Here is a 13,500-nt window from a genome sequence, read left to right as displayed (position 1 = left end):
AGATGGATATCATTTTAAAGCTCTCTTTCTCCTCTTTTTGGCGACACCTAAATCGTCGCACTACGCCTTTTAGTTTTCTCTATTTTCGCGATTGAAATCGTGGCCGCGGCAATTTCAATCGCGAAAATAGCAAAAACTAAAAGGCGTAGGGCGGTTTATATATCATTGGAAAGAGGAGAAAGAGAGCTTAAAAATGATATGCATCTTTCCATAGTTTCTGCACTGCTCAGAGTCCCTTTAAAGCCCATCGGGACCTAGCAACATGGAGGCTGTCAGCTACAAGCAAGCTACCAAATTTTCTTAAAGGACATCCGAGGTGAAAATAAAGTGATGAGATAAATAGTTGTATCTATTCTCCTTCTCCTAAAAATTACTTTTTTTTTTTAGATATCTCACAGATTTATTTTGTATTTTAATCTAGTTTTTACATTTTACGGTTTCATTGTCTCTGCTCAATGGCACCTTCATTTCAGTATGCCAAAGCTTAAAGCTATGAACTAATAAACCTTTTTATCTCCTTCCTGCTCGCAGAAGCCATTTACCGACAGGAAAGTGTGTTCTGGCTGAAATTACTTATTGAGGTTGCATTCACAGTGCCACGTTGCGGAGCCGCATTATAAAGTGTTATAACGCAGCTCACCGCACTGTAATGATAATCCTATGGGCCGTTCACAGTGCGTAGTTATCATTGCATTGAAAATGTTGCGTTGTGGTAACTTACTGCTTACAGTGCGTTACCTCTAAATGCAGACGTGTTACGACTTTAACGTCGCATTAAAATGCAACGTCCCACTGTGAATATGCCCTGAGGGTTATGCTATAGTCCGACCCAGTCCTGACCTGGACAGAAACTGTCACTTGCATACCTGATGTTTAACTTTTTCAGGCAGAAAAGGAAGAAAATGAACACGGCATAGTTATTTGTGTGCTTGGCACTGTACATACACGTCTATCTCATCATGTCACATATCACCTCGGTTGTCCTTTAAGCAACATAGAAGGAGACTGCTAACATGCTGGTGAGCCGTGGATCAAGATGGCGGTCTCGGAGAGGAACCCCAGAGACTTCTGTCAACATTAAGAAGAAACAAAACATTATAAGAGTGTGTTATATTGACTCACTTGACACATAAGAAAATGAGAAAGGATCTTGGGAAGATTGCTGTTCACATTAGTGGAGGTGCCCTTCAGATTGCTTTGTTACTGGTGCTATTGGATAGCACCATACACCCCTAATTTATTACATGGCTCCCATTAGGACAGTGGGTATGCAGGGGAAAAGTCCAAAGACCTCCTGATCTCACAAACAATGAAGAACTGTAGGAGGCGCCCAAAAGTATTCTAATCTCAAAATTATAAAGTACAGGAGTAGATCGATCTTACCTCCATAAAAGAACAAACCACAGGGGTAGATAAACGTTTTAATGATGCACAATAAGACACCGCGTTTCATGGGTACTGGCCCGCTTCTTCAGGTCAATAACAAGTGCCTACGTTTGCAGCAGTCACGGGTGTGGGCTCCTCTTTAAAATAAAATGAAGTTCATTTCTCCCAGATTAAGATGCACTATACATTACCTTTCTCCTATGCTGCAGTCACTTGAATTCTGAAAGGTGTTGGACTGGTCCATCTCTTCTTAGGGGATTCTCAAGGATTTCTTTATTTTCAAAGGCACTTAATGAATGACAGTTGCTCAGTCCAGCTGCCAGAATGGTGTGTAAATAACTAGGGATGCCAGAAAACATATTTGTATATAACCTTTCCTGAGTGCTTTTGTAAAGAATAAATTAAATACTGAGAATCCCCCATGTGTAGATAGACTAGTTCAAAACCTGTCAGATCTGTACGATTTTTACTGCCCACTGTAACAGACAGGAACATAGGAGAAAAGTAATTTGTAATGCATTTTAATTTGAGAGAAATGTAATTTGTATAGGTATGTGTTTTCGTTTTTTTGTGACAGTTGACCTTTTTTAATATCACATAAGAAACTCTGGTTAAGTTCAAAATTTGAGTTGATTTCTATGTTTGCTGAGATTGCTAGATGCTTTTTGTTCTGTGTCAGCTGTCATCAGTAAAGTCAAAGGTGATGGAGTAATTTGGCAAGTGCTTACCGCTATAGCAGGCAGGGTCTTGGTGTGATCAGTGGTGCCTTCCCCCAGAATGCTGCCCGCCGACCTCCCTTCACACTGATATCGGAACCGCATGCCCCGTTGCTTTGGCTGTTCTGTGATGACCAGTGTGGGTGGTGCATTGACCTGGCATGGTTCCCAGACTGAGAGGACTGGTTCCGCTGGCTGCGAGTTGACAATAACTGTATCTATAAGATTACTATACCCCCGGGGAGGAAAATCCGAGGAGATATGTACAGGCAGCAAATCATTCTGTGGTCCTGGATTGTCAGAGTTGATTAACTCCATAACATCATCCATATCATCTGCTGGAAAACAAAAAGGATAAAAAGACACCATGAAAATAATAAAGAACTAACCAAGTCTGGGGAGAGAAGTGATTAAAGTGGTCTGACAGTCAGCATTTCTTCTTTGCTCTAAAAATATTATTTACAGCCTTAGGGCTCGTTCACGTCATGACACGCTTCCGTGCGCATTTGGAAGTGCGTATGATGTGCAACACGCAAGAAAGGCAGAAGGGCATAGACAGTCCTTCTGCCGTTCACATCATAGGTGCTGCGCAGCAGTACGATGCGCTGTGATGTACTTGCGTACTGCTGCATGTGTTCTGTCCACAAATGCAGTGCTGACCCATTTACTGTTACATAGTTATTTTGGTTGAAAAAAGACATACGTCCATCGAGTTCAACCAGAGAACAAAGTTCAACTTCAGCCTGCTCCCTCACATATCCCTGTTGATCCAGAGGAAGGCGAAAAACCCTTACAAGGCATGGTCTAATTAGCCCCAAAAAGGAAAAAACTTCCTTCCCGACTCCAGATGGCAATCAGATAAAATCCCTGGATCAACACACTGGGCATTACCTAGTAATTGTAGCCATGGATGTCTTTCAACGCAAAGGAAAGCATCTAAGCCCCCTTTAATATAGAGTTTGCCATAACGACTTCCTGTGGCAATGCATTCCACATCTTAATCACTCTTACTGTAAAGAACCCTCTCCTAAATAAATGCCTAAAACGTTTTTCCTCCATGCGCAGATCATGTCCTCTAGTCCTTTAAGAAGGCCTAGGGACAAAAAGCTCATCTGCCAAGCTATTTATCTGCCAAGCCCTCTGATGTATTTATACATGTTAATTAGATCCCCTCTAAGGCATCTTTTCTCTAGACTAAATAAACCCAGTTTATCTAACCTTTCTTGGTAAGTGAGACATTCCATCCCACGTAATGAATAAGATCAGCAGTGCAGCGCATAGCGGCGCAGATGGCGTACGAACATACGCGTTGGGTTCTGATCGCACAGCCATCTGCGCGTCACGATGAGGACGACCCCTTAAACCTTAAAAAAAAAAAATTGTAGCAGAACAGCATTTAGTTAAACACAGCACAGCACTAAGAAATACAGTAGAATCTCTTTATAGTAAACGCTCAAATAGTAAACCTCCGCTTTATTACACCCATCTCCCTGTATCATGGGGTGTGATGAGGGCTGCTGTACATGTGGGGGCAGCCGCGAGTACAATTGGACATTTCATGGTTTATAATGAAGTGTCTTCCTTGATGGTTGTATTTTTGCGCTATATGTTATATCTATGTCTTGTATATGGTTTTATATGATGACGGCACTGGACATTGTCGGCCGCACAAATTTCTTTGCTGTCCAAACAATAAGATGTGGAAATGTTTGTTATATTTTCTTTGTTATGTGGAAACTTTATTAAAATAAAGAATCTGTAAAAAATAATAATAATGTTACTTGTCTTCAGGGCTGTGGAGTCGGTCCAAAAATCCACAGACTCCGACTCCTCAGTTTAGGATTCCACCGACTCCGACTCCACGACTCCGACTCCTCTAATTTGAATATTACAATTTTGTTGATTAAAAGTATGTAAGATGAAATTCGTCTCTTAACTGCCAACGCTTAGGAATTTTACAAGACAACTGAAGTGAGAAGGATATGTAGACTACTATATTTATTCCCTTTAGACTAAAACTAGTCCTTGGTAAGAGTACTTGTAAAAGGTACAAACCGGAACAAAGAACATCTATCAGGCCCTAGGCAATGTAAGTGTGGGTACATGTAAGAATGATGTGCAGGTACTCTGCAGGGGAATGAGAAGATTGTAAACAGACAACACCTCTGTGTTCAATGTGCACAGCATTCTCAGTGGATTCCCTGCAGCTCTGTGGGGAGTGCATATGTAGAGTATAGTACTACTGTGTAACAAAGTAAACCTGAGACAGATGAAATTAAAGTTTTATACATACCTGGGGCTTCCTCCAGCCGCCTTCAGGATAATCAGTCCCTCGTTGTCCTCCACCACCTGGATCTTCTGCTATGAGTCCAGGTACTTGAGTCAGTCAGGCGTAGTGCGCATGCACACACTCCGCCGCCAGGAGCATACTACACCTGTGCAGCACTATTGCGCAGGTGCAGAATGTTCCTGGCTGTGGGAGCGGCATGCGGCCGGACAGTGCTGACTGGCTGAATTACCAGGACTCATAGCAGAAGATCCGGGTGGTAGAGGACAGCGAGGGACTGATTAGCTTGAAGGGGGCTGAAGGAAGCCCCAGGTATGTATAAAAAAAACTTTACTTTTCATCCGTCTCAGTTACCCTTTAATTTGTAGTCAACAAACCAAATTTTAATAACATATCAAATTATTTGATTTCATCAGCAAAGGGAGTGCATACATTTGCATAAATCAGCATCAATGCAGAATTATTTCCATCTCGTTGAATATCTCTATTAGTGACACAGCTACACATCAGGCTTTATACTTACAGCATAGATGTTATTTAGTATATATAAGAGATTCCTGTGTACACATCATATATACAGTCACAATCAGATGTGTATATCTGACCTTAAAAATACGGGGACTGCTTTATTGAAGCAGCACAAGTAACTAATTTTGATTGGTTTATTTCATTTTTGTGGACTAAGCACAGCTATTACTGTATATATATACTGTATATATACATTATTTTTAATGACTATTATCTGAGAAATAGAACATTTTATCATATTTTCTATTTAAATTAGAGGTATCCAAATTCATTAGGAGTCGGAGTCGGAGTCGGTGCATTTTTTCCCGACTCCGACTCCAGGCACCCAAAATTGCCCGACTCCACGACTCCGACTCCGACTCCACAGCCCTGCTTGTCTTGTCTCTTTGCAAGTTGTCCACATCGATGCTGACATTGTAGCCAACTGTAATGCCTGGTACACACGATGCAATGTTCCATCAGATTGATGATCAAATCGATTATTTCTGACAGGTCAGCTTTCCAAACGTTTTTCTGAGAGATTTTGATAGAACTGACCGGAAAATCAATCGGAAATCAGATTGGACCTGTCGGAAATAATCCATTTGACCGCCAGTCTGACGGAAAATTGCATTGTGTGTACCAGGCATTAGAATCAAAGATCACTGAGAATCATTAAAACAACACAATCAATAGTTCATCAGGGTTTATCCCTGAAAAGAGAAAGATTGAAGCTACGATTTCCTGCCAAACAGGGTGATAGATGTTGTAAGCTGATTTTGTTTACAAGTTCAGTGCAGAAATCCCCTTAATGATGTAACGAGAGGAGCTCTGGGACTGAAAACCAGGGAAAGCACCAGGGACAAAGTCTGCTGGCAGCCGCTATGAAGACGTCAATATCGGGAGCACAAGATGGAAGGTAAACCATTGTCACAAGGTGTGAGAAACGACAATGTGAAACCATAAAATGTGAATTGTGGCACGAGTGCTGGAGAGGTTTGCCATGACTATAGCCGTCACTGGATGGTGACCTAGCTACTATCTTAACACATGTAACAAGTTATTCCATCTGCATTGAGGCTTCTTGCACACCAAGACGTTGTGTTAGGTGTCACGTTAAGGTCGCATAACGTGCACCTAACACAACGTATGGTGCTGCAAAAGCCGACGGTAGAGTGAGCCGCTTTCGGCGGCTCGATTCCTATAATGTCTCCCAGAGTGGCGCTGATTGGCCAGCGGGACCACGTGATGCGGAGCGAGACACTCCGCATCACGTGGTCCCGCCGGCCAATCAGCTGCCGCCAGTGCAGTGAATATTAAGTAGCCATGTGCGCGGCTACTGTAGCTGGCTCTCCCCGCCTCCTCTCCGCCCCCCACTGCGCATGTGCAAACAGTCTAACGCGGCTATAGCCGCTCCAACGCCGTAGCATGCTGCACTTTGCACCGAACGTGCAGCATTACATGTAACGCAACGTGGGCTGTGTGAACAGCCCACTTGTGTTACATTGCTGTGCGTTGGGGGAGCGTTACAGGCGCACTAACGTGCGCCTGTAACGTCTTGGTGTGTAAGCAGCCTAAAGATACACTGCTGTCACTTTGATTGTAACAAAGTTGTTTAGGTAGACTGTTCCCCAGGAAAAAAACATTTTCAAATAAAGCTGCAGACCGAATACAAACAAATCCACGTCTAATATACTACAAACAAGTCCACGTTTACAACAAGCCAGGGCCTGTACAGACCTGAATAGCTAATTAGTTCATTTTACTACCTCTTGTTTACACAAAATCATCTAGGACACACTTAAAGAGACACTGAAGCGAAAAAAAAATATGATATAGTGAATTGGTTGTGTACTATGAATAATTACTAGAAGATTAGCAGCAAAGAAAATATTCTCATACTTTTATTTTCAGGTATATAGTGTTTTTTCTAACATTGCATCATTCTATAATATGTGCAGATTACACAACACTCAGCATTCAAAATGAGTCTTTCAGAGCAGTCTGTGAAGTAATGACCTCTCCTCTGCCAGAGGAAAAGTAAATAGTCCAATAACACTTGAGATAATAAAAGTCAGATAACAGCCCTCTCCACGACTAACTTAGTCTGAGAGCTTAATGGCTTGTTTGCATAGAGATAACAACTGGAGTTTCTCAACTCTTCCTGTACTGGAAACAATTACACTGATGTATCTGATCTTAATGTTTTATTTCTTAACTGTGCTACACATACAAATCATAATATCATCATTTTTTTTTTCGCTTCAGTGTCTCTTTAAGCCTTGTAAACAGTGGCATAGCTAAGGAGCTGTGGGCCCTGATGCTCCCTGCCCCCCCCCCCCCATTTTAAATAGTATAACAACTCACCTATCCCAGCGCACTGCTCCATCTGTCCGTGCCCCCAGTCTTCATCCCCATTGGCTGCATCTTCTCAGAGACTCAGAGCATGTCATTATGTAATAAGAGGCGCCCCTGCGAGGATGAAGACCAGAGTACACAGACTAATGAAGCAGTATGCCAGCAGAGACAGGTGAGTTGCTATGTGGCCAAAAACGGTGCAGGGGCCACGGGGATCACAATAAGGTTTAAAGGGGTGCTCTCTGGAGGGTGGCTCTGGGGCCCAGGAGGGGGTGAATTTGCCATCAGGAGGGGGCCCAGGTCACTTGTGCCCCAGGGCCCCATTGTAGCTTAAACCACACCCTAAATTTTGGCCCTCCTCCACTATGAAAAGCAATAGAACACTCCATTTGCCTGCAGGCTAGGGACGCATCTGTACACTTTTGGCTCCTAACTTCCGCACGAGGGATCGAGTCCCAACCCCTGCAGAGCAACAGTCCTTGTACAGGTGAATAAGGCTTTAGGCCTCCTACAGAGAAAGAACATATAACGGATAATGTATGACTGTTCGCTATTACAGCTCTCAGGCTGAAGTAAAAATAACACAGAGAATCATTTTTCCCTGTTTAGTGCATAATTTGTGAGTCACACCGAAACATACATGAGGCCAGTGGAGCAAGAACAACAGGTGTTCAATTAGCATTTTTTAAAAGGCTTTAAAGATGGAAGACTTCATAGTCACCTTACTTCTGCTTACATGTATGTATTTTCATGTCTTTATATCCTGCATTTCCATTTCCTTTCCTGTGCTTCCATTTCCTGTCCTGCACTTCCATTTCCTGTCCTGCACTTCTTGTCTTTTTAATAAGTGTGGCATGGCAGGACCACAAATATTCAGGAAATACATTGTACTTCTTGAACAAAACTGATATGCTACAGGATGGTACTGAGGGAACTGGTACTTCTATCCCTATCCCATAAGAAGGGAAAAGCAGCAGAGCCCCCTGTTGAGGGGGAAGCCAATCATTGGCCAATCAAAATTGGATGTGTGTACCAGGCTGTACACTGCTACCTTGCCAGTCACTGCCTCAGTGTGAAAGGGACTTTAAAGACAACTGTAGCGAGCGATATATACAGGATGCCAAATTTATTTGCCCTTAAGCAATGCCAGTTACCTGGCAGCTCTATTGATCTATTTGGATGCAGCAGTGTCTGAGTAACACCAGAAACAAGCATGCAACTAATCTTGTCAGACCTGACAGTAAGGGCTGGAACACACAAGAGCGTTTTTTTGAGCATTTTGGCAGCGCTGCGATACGCTAGCGTTTTGCCAAAACGCTCAGCTGATGTTAATGGATGGGGCAACTTCCACAGGAGCGTTTGCGTTTCCCAGAAACGCAAACGCAGGACCTGCAGCATTTTGGGAGCGTTAGCGCTTCAATGTAAAGTATTGAAACGCTAGCAGAAACGCTCAGCAAAACCTAAACTGAGCGGTTTTGCTAGCGTTTTGCGGTTCAGCACACTGTAACAAAATTAAAAATAATTCACAGGACCAATCAGGATAAAAACGCGAAACGCAAAACGCTACACAACCGCTGAGGAAAAAAAATACACTGTTGCAAAACGCGACCGAAAACTCGCATGAATCCGCTTGCAAACTGCTCAGGCAAAACGCTAGCGGTTGCGTTTTGCTTTTGCAGATTTCAGTGGGTTCCAGGCCTAATGTTGGAAACACCTGCTGCATGCTTGTTCAGGGCCTATGGCTAAAAGCATTAGAGGCAGAGGATCAGCAGGACAGCCAGGCAACTGGTATTGCACAAAAGGAAAAAAAACATGGCAGCCTCCCTACAGTTGTCCTTTAAAGTAAGCCTGAAGGGGAAAAAAAAGTTCCACTGGGGGGTATTTACCTTGAGAGGGGAAAGCCTCTGGATCCCAATGAGGCTTCTCCCATCCTCCTTCCAGGACTGGGACCCCCGCACAAGCAGGCACAATAATATTTACCATTGCCTGCATGCACAGGCGCAGTATTGGCTCTCTGTTTGGGCTCAGGCAGAAATAGCCAGGCCCGATGTGTCTGCTCTACGGCACAGACTGCTTGCATCTGCGCAGTAGAGTGGACCGGATCAGGCTTGGCTTTATCTGCTAGAGCTCAAGGGAAACAATAATATTTAAGGGCAAGATACACAGCACAGCATGTGAGACTAGTGTACAATCTACAATGGCTGTATGAGTCATCTTAAGCTTTGTACACAGGCTATTATTATTATTATTATTTATTGTATTTATAAAGCGCCAACATCTTACGCAGCGCTGCACAATAGATAAATGGGTTAACATACAGGTAGAACATACGGAAACTCACAACAAAACAAGATCATGCAAATGATTTGATAACAATACAGTATCATAGGTCAAAATAGAGACTGTTCGAGTCTACAAGAGGGGTGGTTGCGAGTAAGATTGCATAATCAAGCTGGATACGTTAGGGAGGAGGGCCCTGCCGGAGGCTTACAATCTAAAGGGTGGGGTGGAGACAATAGGTGCGTCTTTTGAGAGGGAGTCTAACAGAACATATTATGGTGCTGGTGTAGGGGGGTATGCGAGCGTGAAGAGGTGAGTCTTGAGAGCTTGTTTGAAGGAATTAAAGGTGGGGGCGAGTCTGACGGCTGGTGGGAGAGAGTTCCAGAGAGTAGGGGCGGCCCTGGTGAAGTCCTGCAATCGTGCGTGTGACTGAGTTATGCGTGGTGCGACTAGGCGCAGGTCATTGGAGGATCGGAGGGGGCGGGCTGGTATGTGCCTGTGGACCAGATCAGAGATGTAGGTTGGGCAGGTCTTGTGCACTGATTTGTAGGCAAAGCACAGGATTTTGAAATTGATCCTAAAGCTGATGGGGAGCCAGTGTAGTGCTTTACAGAGCGGAGTTGTAGAGGCGCTGCGGTTAGACGGACGATAAACAACGGGGCGGCTGAGAATCATTAAAGTGTCCCGACGACTGTAAAAGACAGCGATTATGGTCCTGGCAGATCGGTTTGGACGATAATCTGTGTAAATCAAGTAAGCCTCACAATGGTAAACGATCAATCCATACAAAATACTCACGTGTTGCAAATCTCACACTTTCGTGTCCTCACTTTTGCCCTTCCAGTAACAATCCAATCGTGAGACTGTCACTGAATTGAAATGTGCGCAGACGCCGCTAGTAAGTTTAGTTAGTTATTTGCTAGTTTTCTGGCGATCGCAGTCTAGCATGTATACTATAAAGTGAAAATAAGACATTCGCTGGATCCACTTCTAATAACAAGTTATAATGACTCTGTGGGTCTTTTTTTATCAACTCACCTTCCGAGCCCGTGTGTGGCGGCTTTCTGTGCTTAGCAGTGCCCCCTTGCATAAGCGTGCTGTGGTGTTTCCATAGCACCCTATATCTCCGCTATAGAGAGTGCCATGACACTCATCTGCAAGGGGGCGGTGCTATGCACTGGAAACAAGAACAAATTGGGCTCAGAGGGTGAGTTAAAAGATAAAGAGTCATAACTTTTTATTATAAGAGGATGCAGCAAATGTTTAATTTTCCCTTTAACCTCCCTGGCAGTAAGCCCGACCTCAGGTCGGACTATGCCGCGCAGGAGGATTTCTCAGACCCTGCTGTGCCGATTTGTATAATTTTTTTTTGGTACACGCAGCTAGTACTTCCCGATCGCCGCCGCTCCGCGACGATTTACCGATTCCCGCCGCGCCGCCCCCCCCCCCAGATCCCTTGCGCAGCCTGGCCTATCAGCACCAGGCAGCGCTGAGGGGCTGATCGGGACTCCCCATGACATCACGACATCGATGACGATCGTCATCATGACGACGGGGGAAGCCAAACAGGAAATCCCGTTCTGAACGGGATTTCCGGTTTGCACTGATCGCCGGAGGCGATCGGAGGGGGTGGGGGGATGCCGCAGCACAGCGGCTATCATGTAGCTAGCGCTAGGCTAGCTACATGATTAAAAAAAAAAAAAATTTAGTGCTGCGCTGCCCCCTGGCGGTTTTAATAGACCGCCAGGGAGGTTAAAGTCTCTTAAAGAGGAAAGTGAAAATAAAATAATGAATACAATTGTTTATTGTTTACAATATTCACTTATAGACTATGAAGTCAATGTTTGACCATTGTAAAATCTTTCCTCTCCCTGATTTACATTCTGAAATGTATCACTGGTGTTGACAGCTTTAGTTCTGCCAGGTGATTTGCACATTCCGTCCCTTATTGAGAGTTCTATGCACAGAGGGAGATATTACTGCTTGTTTGGCAGTTGAAAAAAAAGCCATTATTTCCCACAATGCAATGAGGTTAACAGACAACAAACTATCAGGACCATGGACCTGACATCACACTGTGGGAGAGGTTTCACCACAATATCAGCCACACAGATCCCCCTGATGATCTAGTTGAGAAAAGATAGAGATTTCTCATTGGAAAGGGGGTATCAGCTACTGACTGGAATTAAGTTCAATCCTTGATTAAAGATTCCATGGCTGACTCTGCTAAGGACATAGTGTAAAGCAATCACAGGCTGATTTCCCAGGCTATGGTTTCCACTACAGGACATTTTCTCTCTCCAGAGAAATGGATATGCATACTTGGCTTGTGAGAAAAATTGTCAGGTCAAGTCTGCACATCCAACTGCATTCTAATATCTGTGTATAGCTTTATACTAGAACATGGTGACATATCTACTGATCTTACCAGAGGAACTAATCATAGATCTGAGTCAGACCATGTGGGTGTTATAGTCTAAAGCTGATCTTTAAAAGTCATTTCAGAAAATCACTTTAAAAACACCACACTGATAGCAGCTGATGACTAAACTTCCTAACATGTATTCAATAGAACGTGACTGCTCTCCCTGGCCCCACCCATTTCCCTTTCGCTCTGACATAAACAGCAAGTTGTAACCGCTACACCAAAATAAGGTCTCTGTTTATCATTAGATCATACAGTGCAAGTCTGCTTTGTGTACCCTCTGTGTGTGCGTTACATGTGTTGCATACTAACAATATTTGAACAACAACAAAAGAATGAATTTAAATTATCTGGGGCTTATTGCAGCCAAGCCCCCCCCCCCCCCCCCGCCCCCCAGTCTTCCTGGTTCCCTTCGGGAGGCAGGTGTGACCCCGCACAGCCGACCCCTCTCCCCAAGTCGCTGGCTACTGCGTATTCGCGGCCCTGAGCCTTTGCCTTCAGTACTACATGTTGTGATTAGCTCACAGTGAAATGTGAAATGAAATTGGCTTCTGACCGAGATAAGGAGTTCTGCTGTTATTATGACAGCAAAGCGAGTAGTCTGTTGTGTTGCTGAATCAGTGCGAGCAACGGGAACAGCGAATGCACACAATGCAGAAGTTGAAATCTTCACCATGGCAGGGATAAGCGGTTAAAAAAAAATAATTTATTTATGTTATTCTAACCAATGGTGTGAAATCAGCTGGCAATACACATAGATTTCTACTTAATGTTCCAAATGATCGATTCCTTTCTAAAAAAAAATCAATTTAGAAGGAACTGATTCTTACCACACATAGCACATTTATTTTTAAAAGATCCCAGTAGGGAATCTATTACAAATCGATAGAACTGCAGTTCAATCTGTGCAATGTACAACACACCAACACCCCCACACACACTGCAGGTCACACTCGACCTTATATTCACTAAATCCACCACCATTGCAGACCTTGACATCGCACCCTTTCCACCCTCAGACCATCACCTTCTCACCTTCAACCTCCTCACGGAAGGCACCTCCAAACTACCCGCCCGCCCACCCACCTGGTCGATGGCAGCGAGACCTACGCGAGCTCAACCCTAGCGTCCTTGCTGACCCCCCCCATGCCCTCTCCTCCACTCTCCCCACCCCAAACTGTCCTAATCTTGCTGCAGCTCAGTATCGCCAAACTCTCTCATCAGCCCTAGAGAAAGCTGCTCCACCAATATTTTTCCGCAACCGACCCCCTAACCCCCAGCCCTGGCGCACTACCCATACTCGCAACCTCCAGAGGAAAACACGCCACTGAACGGAGATGGAGGAAAACTAGACTTAACCAGGATTTCCTACAGTACAAGACTAACCTGCTGCAGTTCCACACCGCCCTTGCTCATGCGAAGCAGGAATACTTTACCAAGCTCATTGGAGCACAAGCTTCCAACCCCTGGTGTCTTTTTGCCACTTTCAACTCTCTGCTTAAACTCCCCCCCCCCCCACCCTCTGTTTCCTCCCTCTCTGC

General features: G+C 44.2%; 1 protein-coding gene across 2 annotated transcripts in view; it reads right to left on the bottom strand.

Annotated features, from left to right (window-relative positions):
- Positions 1-13,500, bottom strand: part of RELB (RELB proto-oncogene, NF-kB subunit) — a 91,217-nt gene that overhangs the window by 55,247 nt on the left and 22,470 nt on the right. Inside the window, exon 3 of one of the 2 annotated variants that reach the window (XM_068250881.1) lies at positions 2,115-2,440. In XM_068250881.1, coding sequence (XP_068106982.1) covers positions 2,115-2,440 — 326 coding nt within the window. The remainder of the gene's footprint in view (positions 1-2,114; positions 2,441-13,500) is intronic. The other variant, XM_068250882.1, reaches the window with a different exon arrangement.

The sequence above is a fragment of the Hyperolius riggenbachi genome, chromosome 8 (genome assembly GCF_040937935.1).
Source record: "Hyperolius riggenbachi isolate aHypRig1 chromosome 8, aHypRig1.pri, whole genome shotgun sequence".
Classification (NCBI taxonomy): Eukaryota; Metazoa; Chordata; class Amphibia; order Anura; family Hyperoliidae; genus Hyperolius; species Hyperolius riggenbachi.
The sequence above is the reverse complement of the archived record's forward strand: the minus strand, read 5'-3'. Positions and strand labels throughout refer to the sequence as shown.